Below are 23,429 nucleotides of genomic sequence, written 5' to 3'. Positions count from 1 at the left end.
CTATAAAATTTTATTATGTATTAAACTTAATTACCCAAATTAAATTCTCTGTTATTGTACCTGTGCATGCTGTTTTATTTTTTTGCTTCACTAATACCAGATGGCATAGCCATTCAATTTTATTTTGAAAATTTGATTGAATTTATTCAGTTACTTTGTGTAGGTGCTGAATTAACTGAGGACCTGGGTAACCTTTATTATTACAGATAGAGACTGTACAGGCTATGTACTGCCAATCATGGTTGGCAACATGCACTGGGACTTTTTTTTTTTTTTTTTTGAAAAAAGGCTGCAGCAATCAAACAAATGGCACTGAAAAGTACTGTCTGCTAGGACCTAACATTGAATCAAAAGCAGATTTCCATTTTGGAGCCAAATCTTTCTTGAAACCAGGTTTTCAGAGATGAAAACATTACATCACCTTGAAGGGAAAGGAAGGATACAGTAAGAATTTTTCAGGCAATAAGACTCACAGTTTGCCAAGTGTATGACTGCTGACAATTAGTTTTAGTTATGCATTTATGGAACATCATCTACATTTTTATATCAAGCGTAACAACTCCCTCCCCCCATGCTCTGAGCCTCCACATGTTAAACTGCTGAAATAGGATGTTACGCCTGTATTCTTACTGCTTTGATTTGAAAACTGAGTTCCTTATGTCTCTAAATGTTGTAACAGGCATCTATTTTCTGGTAAGCCTAATGATGAACTCTGCTAGCCATGCAAACAATACAAACACGATTCAGTGCAGAGATGCCCTTTTCAGGGACCACTTTATTTATTCTTTGTATTAGCAAGGAGCTGAAAAATCCAGGCATGAAATCATGTTTTCCAGCTATGCGTTTTGTTATATTTATGGTCTCTTTGGTAAAATCAAAGGAATGCACTTCTGTCTAATGGGGCATAGTTTGAATGGCACAGTAACCATCATACCATAAAATTTGGAGTTGGGCGCCTTGATTACAAAAGCATGTCCTCACTCGAGCCTGTGCACAGTGCAGCTGTTTAAATCACTGAAAGTTTAAAATTGGAGTCACTTGAGAACTAAAATTGCATGTGATGGCAAAATGGTAGAAAATATTAAGTCTAGGCTGCCAATTTCAGAGCAATTTCTTGAAGTCTGAGAGCTTATGGATAAAATTATGGGATGTAGAACATGCAGTATTCATTAAACTTATTTTCTGTTGCTTGCATCATGAGATTTCATATCTTGGCACTTCACTGTGGGACTCCTTGAAGTTAGAAACAGGTATGAACAAACAAGAAGGGGGTAGCGACGCTCCAAAGAATGAAGCTTATTACCTCTGCTGCTTTTCTCCTCAGATATGCTCCCTGCTACCCCAGGCTGCCAGAATCAGGCCCCTGGTGTCCCAGCCACAACAAGCCCTGACATCTTAAGTTTCCAGGGGGGAGCTCTAATAACCCTGTGGAAATACTTGTTTTCCAGGAAGCTGGAGAATTGCGTTGCCAAGCTGGTCACTGCTGCAATTTCCAATGAAGAGATTTTGACTGCCATCAGTTACCTCCCATGCAGGGGAGGTTACGCAGAGCAAAAACTTACACAGAATCAGTCCTTCATCATTCCTCAAAGCAACACACACAGCTTCCACAGGAGACGCAGGCACCATTACATCTGTTATTATCTGTTTCTTCTACTTTTTCCTCTGCTATTCAACACTCATCCCTGTTGCCAGCAAAATTTCAGTACATTCAATAGCATCCAAAATCCTATGATAGCAGCAGGACACCTGCAACAGCACAAGGAGGAGGAGCTGGGCTTGCAGGGCTGATGTCTTTCCTCACAACCTCAGAACTGCTTAATTAGGAAATGAGGGGAAAGCCATTGTAGAACTGAAGCATTGTGGGGAAATAGAGGTACACCACTCTTTCCTTTTAGATGTTAAATGGCCTTTTGAGCTGTAGTATTTTTTTCTACATTTTCTACAGCTATTGTTTTTCTAACTTTTATTAAATCTCAGTTTACCAGCTTGGAGCCCTTTGATTTCCACCTGCAAGAAATATACTAAGGTCTTGCATTGTCTGACATCACTTAATCTACAAGATTAGAGTTAATTCTCTGTTTTACCTAATTAATTCCACTGGACTGATCAAACTTATTTTTCTCTTCAGTGAAGATGCATTCAGCTGCTCATCTAAAGCGTGCAAATTATCTCATAGCCTAGCTATGCTGCTGACACGGGGTCATGAAAAATGTGCCAACAAAACTGAATCCCCAGTGCTCCAGCAGACAACAACGAACCTCGTATTTCACTATAACTTGGCAATTAAGTTGGAAGAAATGCCTCGGGAGAGGAGCCATTCTCTAGGATGTCAAGCAGAACGAACCGCTGCTGATGAATTAGCTGAGACCCACTGCAGTGCTCAAGCAAAATATAAACCATGCTCAAACTCTTTGTTCTTACCATTTCTAATAGCATAAATTAGGATTTCTGTAAGAAAGGCACAGGGAACCTGGTGACCTGCTGTACTGGAGTGTGCTGGCCTAAGAAAGCTCAGCACAACTGAGCATCAGCTCATCCTGCAAGCAGAGGAAGCATTGTATGTAGCTCCTGTGTGGCCCTTGCAGTGCTGGAGGAGCAGAGAGGTGCCAGCCAGGCAAACAAAACGACAGGAATAGAAATGAGCCAACCTGACACGCATCCCCCAGCTATTGCAATACACCACTCTACAAACGCCTGTGTGAGATGGGCGCTAAATACCTCTGCCCAAGGCACCCCACTGTGCACACCAGGAGAAAGGCCCACCATGAGGTGCTGCGAGGCAGCAGTGCGCCATCGTGGGGAGTTATTGGTCAGGTGTTTATTTATTTATTTTCTGTAAGGATTTTTGCTCCTTCTCACACCCTGAAATCACCAGGCACAGGAGGAAGACCAACAGCGGTGAGTGAAGCAGAGCAAATTGCTGCAGACAGCCACAGCAAGGGATGTCAGCCCAACCCAACCTAACCCTAATGCTGGGCACCCCAGCCTGCGGCTTGGCCAAGCTCAGAGCACCCCACAACCAGTGATGCCAGCCCCAGGTCCCAGCCCCATGCCCTTCCCTGCGAGCCACCCACCACATACACCAGCTGGGCCTGTGGCCCTGTCACATCCTGACATCCATACTTCTAGTCAGCTGAGGCCTTACAGTTCACCCTGCTGTGAGCACATCAGCTGAGACCTCTAATGAGTCAATTAGAGACTGCTGGGCAATTACTGTTGGTCACCCTTCTGCAAACAGCAGGAAGGAGGCTCTGGCCTTTCCCCCTCAGCTCTGCACAGACTAATATGTTACCACATAAACACTGCCACAGCACTGGTAGGAAAAGATGTATTTTTCTGACATTACACAAATGCCACCTGGGCATGCTACCTGCAGAAGACACTGTGGCGGTCCAGGGAGCAGAGCAAAGTTCACTGGAAGTGACAGTGACCTCCTGGGGATGTTGAGGATGGGCAAATGGGACGGCCATGGCAGAAAAGCAGGGACCGCATGGCTCCTCGTGTGGTAGGCCCGACTCCAGCTCCTCACAGCCATTCCGTCACTGTTCAATAGCAAAAGTGATTAGAAACAGGGAAAGGAGACACAAATGCCTTTTCTTTGTGTGGTCAGAGCAGACTTGAGAAAAAAGCACACAAAAAAAATCACTGGAAACCCTGGTAAGAATTGGGTGCAAACTCTTTAGTAGTGTCCAGGTGAGCATGAAGCAGCGTTTGTTTGTTAGTCTCGGGCACCACCATGATGTAGCACAGTTTCAGATTTCACCTGTTTCTGCATTTGGATAGGCCTGACATCTTTTATGGATATAAAATTATCCCACTGGTGACTATGTCATCATTTAACCTTGTTTTTCCTTTCTAGAGGAGTTTCCTTTGAAGTTCCTCTGCATATTTCATCATTCTCCTGGGATCTGGAATATCTGCTGTTACTTGAAACCACCAGGTCTGGAATCTATTAAAGATGAGACTGAGCCAGGGAGCAGCAGCATGCACACTCAGAAGAAAGGCCACAAGAATTTAACCCAATTGCACAAGAAAACCTTGATTAATTATATCCTCAGTAATTACGTCAAAAACTATTTCTACTCTCTCTAAACTAGAGGTAAGTAATTAGACATAGCAATAACTTATTTTTTTTTCCACGTGCATATGACTGATACCAACTTTCCCAGAATTAAATCTGTAAAGTGATGCCAGCAATACACTCCTGTCTGTCGTTCTCAGAAAATCTATGCTGCTCACAAAGAAGGAAAAAATAAAATCATCCACATTATGCATTATTCATAGGATTATAATGTTTCCTCTCTTTCTGACAGCAATGTGATTTACAGGAAAATAACAGAGAATGTAATGCAGAATGCAATTCAAAGCATAATAGACAACTTTAATCTAGTAATAACTTCCCCATTCCCACTCTTGCGATGGTGAAAGTTGGAATAGAAATGAGGCACTCCTGTCTGCATAGTAATATTCCCCCTTGTGAAGGCATGGCTGGATTTGGGGTCATGATATGCACAATAATTAAAAAACACTTATTTTCCATGAGAGCTGGGCTGCTTTAGGGGCATTTTTCATTAGGTGTTCTCACCTTGCCCATATAAGTGCACCAAGTCCTTGTGTTAATACATGAGCACTTTCCTCCTGGTGCAAAAACATCAACAGCCTTTTCACACGTGTCTTCCACCAAAGACATTAAAAAAAATAATTACAAAAAAATATCAAAACAAGCACCCCCCAGGGGTGTCCATCTAGCAATAACTGGAAATCATGCCTATGCCTACATGACCTGCTGCCACAAGGATTTGTAATGCTTTCTCAGCTGTAGCTTACAAATACTCCTCCTTTGGTGGGGTAAGTCAGGTTTGTAACTGAAATCATCCAGTTGATGGAAAACGAAAACAGGCAGAGACAGTGCTGCTGAGGAGCCCCGGAGCCCCAGGCCCAGGACACATCCTGCAGCTTGCAGCTTTGATCCTGCTTGCAGCACATGGTCACCACATGCACCAGGTCTGTGCTGCCAGCATATTTCAAAATTCTTTTCAGAGAAGGCACTGCAGAAGACAGGATAGCATCTCTCCAAACATGAAAGCTCTTTCAATAAATAATTGTTTCTGCTTTAAAAGCTCCAATCAAAATTAATTACAGTCCTAACTGAAGAAACCATTTTTACGGCACTTTCAATGAACTACTGACATACAAGAGATGTTTTCCCAAACTTGAAGCTTAGTGTTTACAACTCAGCAGTACAAATCCAGCCTGACCTACCTTCCTTCCAGCCTCTTTCAGCTCCCAGAGAGCTCTGTGCCAGCCCAGCCTCTGGGGCGTGCTCTGCTGCAAGCATGTGCCCTGGCACAGGTGCATGAGCAACAAAGGACCAAGCTAGAAAACACCGGGTATTTCTGTAGAGCCGTGCTATGGGGAGTCCATGTGGCTGCAGTGGGACAGACAGCAGCCTCCACAGCAGGTCCAGCCAGGCCCCTGCTGAGGGGGGTGATACCTGGCCTGCCCCCAGCCTGGCCCCAGGGCAGCACAGAGGAAAGTAATGTCCTGGAGATAAAAGACCCTTGCACCCACTGTTGGGGCAATGGGTAAGAGATGCCAACTATGATAAATTGCACAGTGAAAGGAAGGAAACCCTCTGCTTGACTTTAACAGAAGAGGAACCTTTAAAAACACCCTCTATCTGTTTAAAATTACATTAGAAAAAAAAAGTTATAATGAATGTCCCTATATTCCAGAAAGGATGTATTCTCTTGGCAGACTTAACACTCTAGTCAACAGGATAACAACCATACATTTTAGCTATCACTTCCCAATTACACACAAATTAATAATTCAAGAAATCTCGATTCAGAGCTCCACTGCCACAGGGAAAAACAAGTCCAATCATACATCATTCTTACAGCAGCTAATTGGGCATGGAATGGGCCAGCTCTGGTGGTAAATGGTAAATAATGCATATAGTATATCAAATGTTGCATGTAGATAGACAAGTTAATTTGCTTCCCACTAGAGAAAAAGGCCTTTAAGAAGTCATCCATCTACCTGACCACTATTATGCAGGACTCTGTTCACAAATGCACCTCCCATTACACGTATTGATCATGCACAAAATACTTAACAAGCATCAACTTTCAAGATGTGTGTGTGGACACATGTACATACACATACATATATGTATACAGACACAGAGGACCTAGTGACACTGCATATTGACGTTGAGGTCTAATGACCAAAATGCTCTCTGCTTTTTTTTGCATTCTTAATAAGACACTTAGATATCTGACCCTTCTCTACGCTCCCCTACACGCAGAAAAGGGAAAGAAATCCCTTAGGCATTCTCCTGGCTGATGCCAAAGGAACTCGTCAACCCACAATGGGATACAGTGAGATCCAAAACTGTGCTCTTTGTAGTTGAAAAGAAAAGTCTTTGGCCAACTGGAAGTGACTTCTGATGGAAATTTTATGATTTTTCCTTCCAGCAGATTAATTTAAGGAAAAGTTTAACTTGATGTTTCGTTCTGGTATCTACTGGCAACGGACATTCAGTGATAGCTGATACTCTCACTATTTTGGAGTCGAAGCTTTTCTCCTTCATGCAAATGGCATCACACATTTGGTGTTGATAATGAAGAGGGATTTGGCCTGAATGCAAAATGATCTAAGGATCCAAACTCATGATACTGATTATTTTTCAAATCTTAAGTTTTCTAAGATAAACTGGAGTTCACATTCCCTCATGTTCCCCTGCATGTCTGAAGCCTTAGAAAACAGCAGGTTCATGTTTCGAGCGGTCTGATTTTCTAATCACAAGAACTAGAATTTTCTCCTTTACCTTTCATTTTTATTCTCCCATGATCCAGAGCCTCCAAATGCTGAGGAATACTACAGACCTCACAACATCAAATACTGCAGGAATTCCCTGAGCTGCAGCCCAGCAGCACAAGGCCTGCATACGCGGCAGGCAGTGCGCCCTGTGCAGCAGTCCCTCCAGGGCCCTAACCAGCACCCAGGAACACATTTCCAAACCCACACATGTACCTAGCAAACAGGCAGGCCCTGAGCTCCCAAAAGCACTGATTTCCCAAAAGCTACGAAGCAGGACAGTTCACAGCCACCACCAAGTGACCCCTTGTGGTTTCTGTACCCCCATCACTGAGCATGCACAGCGCTGCTGCTAACACCAACCTGTGACACACAGCAAACATCACCACAGGCAAAACAGGTTGAAATAGTTCCTGGATTCCTCCTGAGCTGGGTGCCACCATGTGAGCCCTCCCCAAAACCAGATCATCTGATCCAGCCCTCCCTCTGCAGGCCAGGCAGGAGATCCGAGCAACATTTACGCCACCCGCTCAGCAATGCTGCAGCAGGTCCCCTGCAGCCAGCTGAGAGGTGAGGACAGGCTTGGCCTACAGAAAGGTCCCAAACCTGGGCCAAGTGCAGCACCAACATGTGTGCCACGTTAGTGAGCCGGGTGGCAAGGACCCAGCAGGGTGCACAGCAGGGGACTCAGTGTGAGGAGCGCTGGTGTCTCCCACCTGCCCCTCTGCCACGCTTGAGCAGCCCTTGGTGCAGGGTTGAGACTCACAGTCAAAGCTCTCCCTTCAGCAGGGACATCTGGCTGAGGCAGGGGAACACAGGCTTCCACACGCTGGTTCACAGCAGCTCTGGTGGCAGAACATTCAAACAAGTACAGAAACTAAAACACGATTACGTCTCTGAAAAAAAAAAAAAATAATTTCTGAGAAGCTGAAGGAAGTTTTGCCTCATTTTGCCTTTGGTCAAACTGATAAATACATGTGACAGGCCTCAGTTTTTTTATTTTGACCAACACATAGCCCATACATGACTGTGGATGGGAGACATTGTTCCCCTTCAGCACAACTCATCTAAACTGGCCAGATGTCTATGTGGGGGGAGATCTCTACCACCTCCTGCAATGCAGAAATTATAAACCATATCCAACAGAGCAAAGGCAAAAATAAAATAAAATAAAATAAAATAAAATAAAATAAAATAAAATAAAATAAAATAAAATAAAATAAAATAAAACAAAACAAAACAAAACAAAACTTCAGCACCTCAATAGCAACAATTTACCTCAAATATTTAAAAGAAGATAATTTAAAGTTATTGAAGGCAATTCTCATGGAGACTGATGTAATGCTAAATGGAATTAAATGAACATTTTCATTCCAATAAAGCAACTGAACACAGAACCCACACACATGAAACAAAACCACAGAGTTTGCATTGGAAAGACAGCTTAAAACTCCCAAGCTTTAACTCAAACTTTTTTTTTTCTTTTTTTTTTTTTTTATTAAAGTATGAATGCATTTACGCTGGAGAATAGTTTACATACATTGTAAAGCAACAAGAGTATTTCCAAGAGGTGTGGGCCCTCCTCAATATGTCTCCATGCTCAATCTACATGCTTTAACACTGAACTTGCACATACACGCTGACATACAAACATATATACCCACAAAACACAGACACAGAGCTAGCTGCTTCAATCAGCTTTCTTTTAAGGCTTCTGTAAGGTGCCCTAGTGCCCCTAACATTACCATAATTACAAACAAAATTGTATAAAGGAGCAGCATTACTAGCAAACTATTGATCTGCTCTTGGCCTTAAAAAATATCAAGTGAAACAAGTTTTTCCTTTTATTTGAGTTTTATTAAACATTTGCATTTAAGAAAGGCATGACTCTTTATATCTCTGCACAAGGAAAGGTATGAGAATCTTAACATGGGCTTCTCAACCAGAACAAACGTTCAGACCTGACTCCTACGGGGCCGTTTCCTTTGATCTTTACAGTAATGCAGCCCTGGCTTCCCAGCCAGGCAGAGCCAGCTCCATCAAACCAAGCCCAACAGCCCGGTGGCACGGAGACTGGTGACACGGAGTCGAGGTTACCGTATTCATACCGCTTCAGACCTGAGGTTGGTGAGGAGTCACAGTTCAAACACTGACAGACCCAAGTGTCCCTCAACTCTTACCAGTGGGCCGCCCTCCGACAGAGCAAACAAGAGCTTGAACGTGAGCAGAAAGAGGTGCTGGTTCACTGCACTCCTAGCCACCATGGGGGTTCGACCCACCCGTTTTTGGTATCCTGCAGTCTGTAGTCTGAAACTGCACCTACTGGTGCCAGGTAAAAGATGTGACAGCAGGTATATTAAGAAAATAGGTACAATGAATAAAATAAAGGATAGCATATGATATAATGTGTACATACAAGGATTGTTTTTCATTTTTTAATCTGTGAAATGTGAATTAACAGTAGAATGCCAGGCCATTAGTCTAAAAGGCTATGTACGGCTTTCTCAGCCTACGTATGGTCAAAGGATTTTTGTGATGCATCTTGGAGAAAGATTCTTCAGGAACCATTAGGGCTCTGTAGGTCTACTTGCTCTTGTGCATCAGCATCAGCCCCCCAGCAAGGAATGCCAGAGGAGCAACTAATAAAATTCCCTGACCAGTCTCGTAAGACAAACAGGAATGAATCTACTTTGCAGTATGCACCTGAACTACAGAGACAAGAAAGGGACAGCGATGGGTGGGTGAGAGATTTGGCGGGAAAGAGAGGGAAGCTTTTTTCTCATGTTTACAACAGCAGCAGATTTCAATGTAACATAATTACTTTAATGATGCATATCTTTAGATACCAAATTGCTCTTTTGATTTAAAAAGCTGGTCAGCCAAGTGTTTGGCAGTCTTTTCATTCCCCAATTTCAATTGTTGCTTATTTATCTATCAGCTCGCATTCCCTAGGCCATTTCTGCCTTTGCTGAACCATGAATGAGTTCAGTCAGCCATCGTCAGATTCAAATTCATGAGACACTTCCTCTGATGAGCTATTCCTGTGGATCCGGCCATCACTTTTCATGCTGTGAAAAGTCTTCTTAAAGGCCTCCATCATAGCATGAGCCAGCTTCTTGGCCTCCAGCTTGCTCTCACACTCTACAGCATGGCAGTCCATCTGGTAGGACAAGTCATCATTGATCTCCCTATAGACCCAAGCAAAGATATTTGGGCTGATGTTGTGGTCAGCAGTGCAGTAGGCTATACGTGCTACCTGAAAGGTATCCATATGGACTGTTGCCTCGCCTTTGAGGTCCAGATGATGCAGCCAGACTTGGAAAGGGCGAATTTCCAGAAGGGCATTAGCTGGGTAAATATCCTCCCTGGCGAGCGTGTGCTTCTTCCATAATTCAATGACTGGTTTCTCTGTGCAGCCTGACAAAAATTGCATCCCTGTTGTGGAAACCTTACCCAAATACGTAACCTGCAAAATAGAGGAAAGATACGTGAAACACAGACACTAGACTCCAGTGTTGCTTTCTGCCATGCCAGGAAATTTTCCTATATCTGGAAAATACAAGCCATCAAGCAATCCCCTCACCCAAACTTCCCTATTTCCCCACCACTACTACAGGGGGAAAAAAAAAAAAAAAAAAAAAAAGAGAGAGAGAGAGAGAGAGACTGGTTTCCAAGTATTTCTTTCTTCAAACATTGTTTTCACCACTCAAACCCAAATGAATGTAAAAAATGTTCAGTCTCCAAATTTCAAGGGATTGCACTCTTTTCAGCTCACCTGGAAAAGTCAGGTTGAAAACCCATGCCTGTATCTCTAAGCTCATGATAGCAAGTCTAAGTGCCAGTGAAGCATGTCCCAGGTAGCTGGGATGCCACCCAGCCACCATCTTTATTTATTTATTTAACTATATTTAGATTATTATTAACAGTTGAGATATGATACAAATACTAAGGAAACAGATATTCTTAGTTTGATAACACAAGGCCGCAGAGGGGTCAGAAGACCATGATTACAGCAGAGGATTTTCAACTGTTTAAAAGTTTTGGGTTTTGTTTTCTAAAACAGTCCTGTCTTTCCAGCACTTCTGCTGTTCCTACTTCGGTATTAAGCCAGGAATAGCTCAAAACTATTCAATACTGCCTTCAAAAAGTGCTGAGCTACAGGGCTGAGACATTTCTTACATTGATTTAAGAAAATAAGCTGTTAAACAAAATCTAGTAATAAATCTAGCTTAGTTTAATCAAATCATCTCTTTTCCTTTCTGTCTCGCTATTTTGAGCGTATATCCTGTTATCGAATCTGCACAGGAAAGCAATAAGTCTTTTGTGCTCTTACCGTATTTTGTTCACTAAAAATCAAATTCACTGAGTAGTCCCTATCAAAATTCCATATTAAGTGCGTGCAGAAACATTCCCTTAAATCTGTACAGCTGCTAAAGAGGCATTCTTCCATTTACAGCTGAATGGAAAACTATTTAATCTGGGAAAAGAGATTTTCTCTAGAAAAGATAGAGTAACACTACATAAATACAATTATGCAGATAATTCTATTTATTGCTGTTGTCAGAATGCTGCATTTAAAAACAAGTATATGAAAGCAAAATGACTTCTAATTTGTCTCTTGCAGCAGTTACTGTTTGAGACAGAATCTGGTGCCTCCCACTTCATGTTTTATAACCTCATGTGTATTTTACTCAAGGCATTTGGAGAAAAAGTAATTACATGCACTTTCCAAACTAATTTCTTCAAAATGCTGTATTAAATACACAGTATCAGCTATTTTTATTTTTGATACGCTTTAAAAAAATGCAAAGAAAAAATACAGGATCACCATGTTTAAAAACATCAAAAATCCACAAGGAATACAGATTTTGTATTCCGTGCAAACAAAATTTTCCACAAGGAAAATATTTTGCTGCTAGTTTCATAGGTTTTCTTAAGCTCAGAGACTTAAATTAAGCCATAATTAAGGAATAAGCTTACAAAACATTATTGGAAGTCTATGTGGCTTAATCATGCTTGCCAAAAAAGCAATTTCATAGCACTGAAATTTCAAAATAAGAAGTCTTATTCTTTGTCTATAAATATTCATGCTTTGCACTGGGAATATTTTAAATCTTATAAGGCTTTATAATTTTTGGAACAGTGGGAACCACACCAGCTAGAACAGTTAACAAGGCAAGACCTACCAGAGCTTTGTTTTGTTTTATTTTATTAGCGATGAGAGATGAGTTCCCTAAAGTACTGTAGAACAGCATAAAAGAAAACCTCAGAGCTTATAATGCCAACTGAACACATATAAAAAGCACATAAAAGACCAAAGAGGAATGTGGCTGCAACATACTGTGGGGTAGTTCAACACACATTTGCAGTCACACTACTTTGAAAAGATCAAGATCAGTGAGCAACTTTGCATGTTCACAACTATTCAGTGTACCCTGCGAAGGTTCGCTCAGTACCGCTTCATATTTACAAGCCAGCTTAGCAAAAGACGAACGCAGACTGTAAATTAATTGTGCATATGGGGTCAGATTCAAAGCCCACTGCAGTCGGAGAAGTCCTTCACTGACTTCAAGGAGATTTGCACAAAGCCCCTAAACCCTGAGGAAAAGAGAATTAGCATCTTGCTCATGCACTCCATCACTGCCCAAACACTGCGTTTGATCCCCAGCCACCAGAGAGATCATGCCACAGCTGCAACATTTGTGCCCCAGCCGCTGCTCAGAGAAGACCAGTATCACATGGAGCAAGCAGAGAAGAGTGCCCAGCCCAAGTCCACAGTGCCTGCAGGGCATGGCTGCACTGCGGGCTCCCCTGCGGGACGGCTCCCAGGTGATGCGCAGGGCACCTCAGCAGCTGAGGCTGTCCCAGGGGAGCACACGCTGAGTTCACTTTCTCTCTGTTCGTTTCATGGGCTGCCTAGGTCTTGGATTAAAAAATAATAAATCCCATAATGATGTTACTAGATGAAGAAAATAGGTGAATTGCTCTGAAAGTGGCCAAGGCAAAGTAGCTAGTAAGAAGGATGGGATGGGATGATGGCTTGTTTACCAAAATGGGACTTAATGGTCTGATTTACTGTCCCAGTTGTGTCACACTATAACAGCATAGCAACCTTTGGAAAGTTGCTTCCTTAAACACTACTTTGGATCATCATTATATACATTCGTTTTCATTTGAGGATGCATTCATAAATATTTATAAGATGCTTAGACAATACAACAAGGAGTCCACAGAAGAGAGAAAAAAATAAAACCTTTGAGTCTCTTCTGTACTGTGACTTGCACAGAAACCTCAACGACTAGTAATGTTTTAGGTTTTGTTTAAAAAATAAATAAATAAATCATTTTTTCCCAGTCGAGATGCAAGCATTGCACAAGAACAGCATTACCAAAGCTCTTAGTTAAGATCAATATTCAACATTTCATCACTTAATTCCTGTTCTGTATCTAGCAGGGGACAACGCAGAGGGACTGGCGAGACACGCTGAGTATTTGGCAAAAAGAAATTAAAAAAACAAACGCACAAAAAAAAACAAAGAGGAACTCTCTTTTCAGAACAACAATTTCTTCATGATTAAATATCATTCAAATATTATGTGTTACACACTAATCTACTTGGAGCTGGCCAATTTAGTAACTCAGATATTAACATCTGCATAATTGCAGGGATGGTACCAATATGAATTAAAACCGACAAGTGATGGATTTACGGGGCAGCTCTCCCTGACTCTCAGTTACAAGGTTATTCCACAAGCAATGCTCCCAGCACTTTGGCTCCAAGCACATTGTGTCTCCCAGCACACAAACACCTTTTAAAGGAAACATCTTATTTAAACACTCAGAAATCGCTGACCACAAACATTATTGGAGGAAAGCTATCACAGCATAACCGTTTTCCTTTCCAATTTCTACATTCACCAACTGAAGATCAAAGAACAGATTATTCCGTCCATTATCAGATGGAGAATAAAATTATTTTGAGGCACAAATTCCCACTGGTTGTCTCTTCCATTAAAATCAATGGTGTCTCATCATTATAAAGGCAACAGGGAGTACAAAAAAAGAGAAAAGAATTTCATCTTTAATAATTGTAAGAGCCAGAAGTGAGGGCACAGAAAGACAAATTATTATTACTTGTGCATATGTAAAACACACTGAAGAAGTATCTGAAAAGCAGCATCAACTGTATAGCTTTATTAACTTGGGGACAAGGACTGGCCATAGTCACACTTCAGGCTTAAAGCAGCACCTGTGATTATACAGCACTGAACACCAGCAATTGTTCACTAAATAATGCTTTTTCTTTCTCAGAAACACTGGATGGAAGTCAATGGAAGACGCCCAGGAAGACAATCGATTTGTGACAGCACGACACATCCTTATGGAAGTATCATCCTACATGCGCTGAGGTCAACAGCCACATTCCCCCTCTCCAGCCTCAGTGCAACATGGAATAGCCTCAGGTTGTTTGGCATGTGTAAATTATGATCAAGCTGTTGCAGCACTTATTTGATTTGGACACTGTATATTAAGTTTAAAAAAAAAAAAAAAAAGGAATGGAAAAGCCAGTTCATTGCCACTGCGTTAACCTTAAGGAACACAGGCATCTCCTATTGCATCTTCTTCCAAGACAGGAATGTATTTCTTTATGGTTTTTGAAGCACTTTGGTTTGTATGTTCCATTTTTCCAATGAATTCCCAAAAGATCCAACTCACAACAATGTCCTGTGTATGGCTAAAGTTATCTGTATTCTTTCCATCCTCTCTGTGGCAAACTGGCATTTTCCATCTGATTCTTTTCTCACTGGCAAGCTGCTGCCACCCAAAATGACACCAAATACTTGTGGTTTCAGCACTTCTGAGCTTGCAAACATTCAAACTTTTCGCAAAAGCCAAGATGCTCTGAAGAGCTCCTTATTTTGCTCTAGAGACTTGCCAACACCAATGTCAGTATCCAACAAAACTGTCCTCAACGGAAAAACACTGTACCTTGGCCTTGCATGACATACCTACAGCTATCTGACACTTAGGTGCTTCATGTCAACACACACAAGATTAATCAATGTCATTTTCATGCACTCTGCCAGACATACAAAACCACCTGAGTATTTTGACACTGTTGTTTTAAATCCCTTCAGTCCAGTAAGGTATAGTGAAAATATGTTTTAATTACTAGGCTCAAAAGCTTACAAACTCTTAAAAGACAAGAGCTGACAGAAACCTTCCCTCTAGCACAGCCCAGTTTGTCAGATGTAATATGGGGGTTTCACTTTCCATACATAACTCCTTTCTTTATAGTTGAGCACATATCATTGACCTTTAGCTCATCTGAGCAAAGAACAGCTCAGCTCCTGCATGTGCCAAGCACAGCCTCATGACCCAGCCCTGCAGTGTCCTTTGCTGCTGACCACTCACTGGGCACAAAGGCTCCATCATTACTGGTATGGACTACAAGTCCATACTGCCCCTAAATCATGAGCCTCAACTGGGTTCCTGAAGTCAGGATATCCAATTTATTTTTCTCTTTCTGTTCCCCATTCCCAGTCTGTCAAATAATACTGCTCCAGGAAAGCAGATCCAAGCTGTAAAGAGGTGTAATTATCGCATTATGCGGGGCAGATGCTCTCTTGGCACAGGAACCTGGCACAGGAACACGTACGCACACAGGACTCCTGCCTCCCTTGCTATTCAAGGATATGAACAAAGGGCCATATGGAAAATGAACTACTCAGTTATTTCTTTAATATATTTATTTCTTCCATGCAAGACAATGAGGGTCTTTGTCAACAAAATTAACTAATAAAAAAGGTTAACAAAGAAAATAAAAAAAAAAAAAAAAGAAACAAAGCACTATACTTGAGCCAGTGGCTCTGCATATTTGCAGTCACCGAAGTCCAGGCCCTGATATAAAATATGGTATTTGTCACCCAAACAGCACCACCACAAAGTGTAAGAACAGCAGAACAGAAGAAGGTCAAAGCTCCTGCATGGCTGGTCCCAAAGAGGCAATTCAGGGCAGTAGCTGGCCATGGGAGAGGAAGGGGAAAGCCAGCAGGATGCCAGAACTACTCTGTAGGAATTGGAGTCTTATGTACATCTTAGCACTGGTGAGTGTCTTCCCTCTGCTGTATGGCTCTCTTCAGCTTTCTTAATATCATCACTGGATGCTTGGATATCTCTGGATTCTCTGTATTCCTCCCTAGTTATCTGTCCTTGCTTCCACTCCCTGAATTAGATATGGTGCTGTTGGATCCCAAGCATCACCTCTTTTTGCTTCAGAGACAAATAACTACATAAATAAAAAGGGCTCGTATCACCACAGCCACTGCCACCTGCACACCTCCCTGTCATGCAGCATGCCACCCTGCCATCCCTGAGCACACAACAGCCTAGCAGGACCATCTGGGAAACCTGCCAGCACCGCAGGGCATGGGGGCACAGTGCAGCAGTCAGAAAGGCAGCCAGGACACAGGTATTGCTGCAATGGGAACTCACACAACTTCCCTGGCTCCCCAGCCAGGAAGTCCCAGGGTTCACTCACTAGGGTTTGCATGGCTCTGAGCCCTGAAGTGGGATTTTTCATCCCCGGCAGAGCTGGGATGCAAGCAGGCCTGCAGCAGGCTTCCTGGTACGTTTATTTCACTAAAAGCAGATCCAGCTGCAGTGCCACATACAGCACTCCTTGCTCACAGCCAGCCCCACGCAGGCCCCCCTGCCAGCCGGCTGCCCGCGGCCCAGCCCGGCCCTCCTCGCCTGCAGGCCAGCGGCGCTGGGAGGCAGAGCCAAGGAGCACTTCTGGCGCTGGAGGAAAAACAAAAATATCCCAGACATTCCACTGGGTCACTAAGCAAATATTGTGAATTGCGTTCAAGCAACGCTTGCTCAAGACCCAACAAACTAACTCGGTCAAGAAGAGAGAAAAAAGGCCACACAGTTTCCCTCCGCTCGTCAGGGCTGCTTTGCCCACACTGAGGCCATCCAGCCAAAGCCTTTGCAGCACAAACACGGGGGCTTTGTGGGAACTGCTGGGCTCCTCTGCACACAGAAATACTCAGTGAGGGCAGTAATGCGGCTTGCAGAAGTATGTAAAGAAGTGTTTTATTTTGGAGAAGCAATTCAGAGGGAGAACACTCTGAGCCGGGCAACTGTCTAATGGAAAATAACCGTCGAGTCTGAAGGCTGCCCTCCGGTTTAGGAGGGAGGGGAAAAAACACCCCTCGTTAACATCTGATTCATGCCGAGGAACCGACGCACAGCTGCAGAAAAAGCAGGGAGCATCAGCAGGCATGGGGCTGGTGGCCAGGCCTCCCGCTGATGGCACTTTGGGAGGGCAGCAGGGGACACTGAGCTCCGCCGGGGCTGAGCACAGCCCTCCCTCCTGCCTAGCCAGCTGCCACGGCATGGGGCGAGGGGGAAACGCTGATGTTTGGCAAGTTTAATATTTGGTAAATAAATGTGCTGGAAAAGAAAAGATTTACTCTTTACAGCTTAATTGGTAGACACTGAGAGGAATAAAAGCAAGCAAGAAAAAGCCCACTGGTTCCACAAGCCAAACAGCCAGTACAGGATAAATAAGGCAGCAAGCGGAGCTCTCGTTTGGAAACACAACCCTGAGAAATGCAGCGGTCTGAGCTTTTCACCTTGTATTACATCAGGCTGCTGCTCAACAAGCTTCTTTATAAACCACCCAGGGTATTAAACTACTGTCCTCAGTTAGACCTAAGAGCAACTTGCATCCAGCAACCAGGAGGCTCCGTCTTACTAGCAAAGCCCAGTTAACCAAGCCCAAAGTCAACCTCAGGCAGCGCCAGCTTTTCATCCCTCACAGCACCGCTCCGCACAGCCTCCCATTAACAACAAAGGGATATTCTTTTGCATTTAATTTTTCACTGGACAAGAAACTCTTTCTGTGGTTTGGCTTGCGGGGATGAGTCTGAAAAGAAATCAAGTGGAACTGGCAAACTGAAATTAGCTTGTACTCAGAGACACTTGGGTCCTGATGTGAGTGAAGATTTACGCTGCGCTATTTAAAACCCAGGGAATCACATTAGTTCTAACAGCGATTAAAAAAGGTTGCAGAGCAAGACATAACTGAATGAACAAAGATCATACGCAACCTCAGCAGGGCTGCTGGACACCCTACTGTACAAGCTGATGATTACTTATATTCCTAAATATTTTCTTTATCTTGCTATTTAGAGCATTTTCGTCTTCTGTCTCATTTCCTTGCCTCAAATAATTTCCTTTCTCTATGCCCAGTAACCATTGGGTTGAAATGCTTTCCTGGATACCCCTAAGTCATTTCTTGCTGTCTTTCAGGAGGCTTCCCAAGGTGAGAAGAGGAGATGGGGAGGCAGCCAGGGAAGTTAGAAGAAAACCAGCTCATACTCCAGTTACTACTTGTAATTATTTAACACTTCCCTTCAGACGAAATCCCCTCAAAACATCTCCTCTACCATCTCAAAACCTTCACTTTGAGAAGATCCTTCTGCCAGGAGAAAGTGGCGTAAGTGTGTATGAGCATGATCTCCCCCCAAACAGACATCTATCTTTACTTTCATGCTCAAATTACATTATTTTTTTCCTACACATTCTTTATGACATTTACATCAGGTTGAAACTGAGCATGGAAATCTGATTAAGTAACTCATCATGCTCAAGAAAGCTTTTCGGCCCCAGGTTCCTCACAGCTGCTGTCTCATAACAGACAGAGGAAAGGAGCACATGGGTGGAGGGGGGGAATGGGCTGGTTGCGTTTATTTTGTTCCCCTTCCTTTCCAACCCACAGAAAGCTCATTTTGGCACCAGTCCTACAAAAACTTCTCCAATTGTACTTAATGGAGCATGCAAAGGGCGAGTGCAGGCGGCTGTATAACATGGGCCACTGTTTCCACCGAGACGTGTACTTTATATACTCTCCAGCACTTTGGACACTGACGTACTCCCAGAAAGCCATGCAGAGTGCATGTTTTTCAGGATCTTTTATGGTTAAGAGATTTGTCCCAAGGGTTCCTCTCTTTGAGCATTCCCCATGAGATCCTTGTATTTCCCTTTAGTTCTTCCTTTCAAAAGAAGATGCCAAGTAATAAAAATGAACAAAGCCTGTGTTACTAAGATATTGAGTTCTGGAGACCAAATATCTCAACTCCACTTGCTTCCTGGCACAGCTTGACAACACCTGAAATTAAGAGCCAAAGGCAAAGAATCCAACATCAGTGATGGTTGAAGATGACTATAAATTATTTTTGTATTTCAAGAAACAAGAAACATTAGGCCTACATTACATGAGGAACAGGGATAAAAACTTAAAAAGCAGTAAACTAAACCATTACAGCTCTTCCCCCCACTGAGTGCTGCAAGAGCAGTAAAATTAAAAAAAAAAAAAAAAAAAAAATCAGTAATTACGAAACAAACCACAAAGACACGAGAGAGTCCCAGAAATGGCAGCACTTATTCCTTCCGCTATCCTCCACATACTGCAAATGAAATGCATTCCCTGAAGAGAAAGGCAGACCACAGAAATATCACCCCCCATATAAATGTAACTATACCCGCATCTGCAAAGTCTCCTATTAAGGTACTCAATCATTAGTTTTACATCTCCTTCATGCATCACTATGTGAAATGAGTTGCATGACTTAGCAAAACCCTTAGAGATTTTTTTCCAGCTCTCACAATTTATAGCATATCCATGAAAAGTCTTATTCCAAGGCTGCAGAAGATATACTCTGCCTACAACTGGGCTGCAACTCCTACACTGTAGCAAAGAGAAACAGACCTTGCATATTTCATCACAGTAAAAGGCACTAAATACATTATTAAAAAGAAAACATAGTTGAACTCTTTTTATTGCTAAATAAGTCCTTAGATAAAAATATGAATGATCAATCAGATATAGGTTTGTTTAATCAAATTGTAGATTGGGGGCATAGCAAACCAGGCTCTGTACAGGCAGCAAGAATTCATCGCTGCCTCTAAGGTTCATGACACCATTTTACCATTCAACCAGAAGTTTCCCACTCAACCACACAACAGTATGTTAGCAGACTAAACAAAAGATTTTTAAAAAACAAGCACATCCCATAGAGTATCTATAAGGCTAGAACATGATAATGCCATACAGATACCAACTCATTGCAAAAGCCATGGTTTACAGTGCCTCCAAAGTCCTGTTTTCACAATGGATTTAGTGTTGGCCTGTGCCTTCAACACAGTCAGTTTTCATTTGGCTAGGATGGGTAATCTTATTCCAGCCAGCAGAGAAATAGCCAAAAGTGATTCTCAGCCCCACATGAGCACCCAGAGAACTGGGCACTGATGCAGGGTACCTGGGCGCTGAAGAGGTTCATCTCCTCCAGGCAACATGACATCTTTTACAGCCACTTGAAACAGGAGCCTCCCTTCCATCTGGCTAATTTAATCCCAACATCACCTGTATGCTTCCTCCAGAAAAGCTGTGTTACCCCCAGCCCACTCTCTTGGCATATATTTCAGCTCTAAGGCCATGTAAACCTACACAGCAGCCAGAAAGCACTGCCCAGACCTGCCTGGAGCAAAAACCAAGAAGTGGAGACTTCTCTGGTACCCATTTCAGCCAAGATGAAAGGAAGATGAAGCCATGGTTTGGAGAGGCTAGAAGGCAGCACTCCAAAGTGGAAGACTCTCTGAAGGAGAGAAGGGGAGCAGGGCAAAGGTCCTTTTCTCTGGGGGCAGCTTTAGTTATCACTGCTGCAATTTAGATATCCGTTATAGCAGCTTTCCCACAGAGTAATTCGGAAGGCTGCAGGTCAGACCAATCACTATTCACACCAGTTGTACAGCAAAGTCCTAAGAGCTCCCTTCATTCCCACAGTTCATCTCTCTGGTATTACAGAGGTCACTGCTTTTACAAAGGGCAGAAAACTCATTTTCATGGTTTCCACTGGCCCTGAAGTTGACTTTGCAAAGATTTAGTGACAAAATCTATAGTAAATAACTTTGCTGCTGCTCATTTTGACAGAATACAACCTGGTGCAAATTTTAGGGATCTAAAGAAAAAAAGAACTACTTCTGATGAAAATGAATAAGGCATTCACTGTTTTTCTTGACACTTACTGTCCTCACACAACAACAAATACCTGGCGTTAAAAATACAATAATCAATATCATTATATAGGGGTCCATCTTCCAGTTCTTAGCCAAACAAAACTGCTATCTTGATTTTAAAAAAGAAGAATGCTCTAATTTGTATTTGCAGAGGATCTCTGTATTTGTATGAAGAGTAAAAAAGAAGGGATATAAAGATACAGTGCCAAAACACAATGGTTAGGGTCAATACTGATTCAGAACGAACACTGAGCATCACACTCATCTGTTCTCTACAGCCCACATTGCTTTAGGAGAAGTTAAGGTAAAAGAAATACAGCAGCAGCTCCACTCATTCCCATTTTTAATCTTCCTCTTGGCAGCCTGGCAGTCGCTGGGACTACGCACCAAAGCTGTGGGCAAGCAGGGAGCCCAGCAGGTGCTCTGCCACTGAAGCTCAGGCACCTTCACTCCAGTTGCTGCTTGGCCTAAGCAAGGATGAGAGGATGAGCACTGGATAAAGCAACACTACTCTCTGAAATCACTCTTGAGCATGACAACAAAAGACAAATTCCTAAAGCAACGAGTGTTACAGGCTGTCTGTGGTGCTGTCTCTAAGCAAAATGCATCCCTCCTGTGAAGCACAGGCAATTCTGCAGCATGGTATTCTGTAATGGTAATTCTGCAATGATGTCTCACCACCCAAAAGTGAATTAACATTGCTAGCTATGACCGCAATATTTATCCTGTAAAAATCTCTGAAGTCTGATGATTGTTTTCCAGATAAACAATTAATTCAATGCTTTCCATCAACAAGGTGTTTTACAGCTCCCTAATAAATGCTTAATGTCAGCAGTTTATCTTCAACATACACTGACAATTTTCCATATATTTTTTGAAAATATTTAATAGAATAGACATATCTTTTTAAGAGCTTAATTGTTCTTCACCATATCGAACTAAGAGTCCAACCAGTACATAATGCATAATGCTTTCCGTGGTATCAGACAGATGGGGAAGAACAAAGCAGCAGGGCCTGAACTGACAAAGCAATGGCCAAGATTGGAATAAACAGCCCACAGGGGAAGGTTTTTCTTCCCCACACAGCAGGAACCAAATTTTTCAAGGCACTTCAATAAAGCCCATGGGGTTTGAGTGCTCTCTGCTTGTTTTGAGATACTGACAGAGAGATTTTCAACAAAGCAGACAGCAACATGTGTCAAATGCGCTAAGAGAAACTGACCCTTCTTTCAGTATCCAGAAATACAGATAGAAATTTGGCAAGAGAGATGGGAGTTTGAATTAGAAATATGAGGATTACTCATCTTCTAAAATTTTGTAGCTTTCCCCACCTAAGCTTAAGTGAGCAAAGTCAAAGCATCCCAGCTCTCAAGGAGCCTGATGCAATTCTGTTACGATACACAAGTGTACTTCCAGCCACAGGCTTGTAGCCGTCAATACATCTCTCCTAACAGTCTGTTTTCCTACCAAAGCTGTTATTACTTTGGTTAAATTATTTTAAATAGAAAAAAACATATATTTTAGTTTTAATTATGCACAAACTTATGAGAGACAGCATGATAGACAGAAAACAGCATTTTGGGCAACACTGAATTTACTGTATGCTGAACATCTAGATATTTACAGTAAAAGCACACACTATACTACTTGTCCCCTATCATCTGTCTCTATCTTTCTACTCCTGTCCTCTGCTGCCTCTTCAAAACAAGCCAACATCTCTTGGGCTGAAATCAGGTAGAAGATTCTTTAATGACAGAGCAAAGCCAAGAACAGCATTAAAGTTCAAACCACGTATGCAAAAATCAGATCTGAACAGGCCAACCTGGCTGTTCTTGTGGGGGGATATTATTTTAAAGAAAATTCGTGCTTCTACAAGAAACTCACACACACACAAAAATACAAATAATTTTAAAGAAAAGAGAGAGAAGAAAAAGTGTTTATCACTGCAGGCAAGGGCAGCCAGCACATGATGCTTCTTTGGAGGATCTTGTTTACCTTTCTTTCCCAAGGAGAAAAAGCTGAGATACAAGTTAGTCCCTACCTGAAAAACCAAGACACACAGCAGACAGTATAGATTCTAATTTGTCTTCTTGTTTTGTCATTAGTGAGATAAGATTTTAATTAAAGAACATGGACACAAAACAACTGCATTTCCCTTCTCACAAAAATACTAAAGAGAGATTATAAAAATCTCTGTGTTTAAAACGTGTCCACGGCAAGAACAACACAGTCCTGCCATGGCAGTGTACAGGCAGCAAGATAAAGCAGTGTGCACCACTGAACTGGGACGTGGCCCTTTGGTGGATGAACTCATTAACAGCAAGAAGTGGCATTAATGCACCATATTGTAATGCCTGTCACAGCCTTAGGTATCTCAAACCCAAGAAATTGCTTAGCTTAGCAGAGCAACAACTTCCTATGTGCATACACAAAGTGACACTACACTATTCTAACAGGATATGATAAACATGCACATACTACAAAGTAATTCCATTGAATTATTTATAACACCTTTATCTC

General features: G+C 42.4%; 1 protein-coding gene across 2 annotated transcripts in view; it reads right to left on the bottom strand.

Annotated features, from left to right (window-relative positions):
* Nucleotides 1-9,626: 9,626 nt before the first annotated feature.
* The window catches only part of PID1 (phosphotyrosine interaction domain containing 1), an 81,966-nt gene continuing 68,163 nt past the window's right edge, over nucleotides 9,627-23,429 (bottom strand). For both annotated transcript variants that reach the window (XM_032193752.1, XM_032193753.1), the window contains exon 3: nucleotides 9,627-10,291. In XM_032193752.1, the coding sequence (XP_032049643.1) occupies nucleotides 9,815-10,291 (477 nt within the window). In that variant the 3' untranslated portion in view covers nucleotides 9,627-9,814. The remainder of the gene's footprint in view (nucleotides 10,292-23,429) is intronic.

The sequence above is a fragment of the Aythya fuligula genome, chromosome 9 (assembly GCF_009819795.1).
Source record: "Aythya fuligula isolate bAytFul2 chromosome 9, bAytFul2.pri, whole genome shotgun sequence".
NCBI classification, from domain to species: Eukaryota; Metazoa; Chordata; class Aves; order Anseriformes; family Anatidae; genus Aythya; species Aythya fuligula.
The sequence above is the reverse complement of the archived record's forward strand: the minus strand, read 5'-3'. Positions and strand labels throughout refer to the sequence as shown.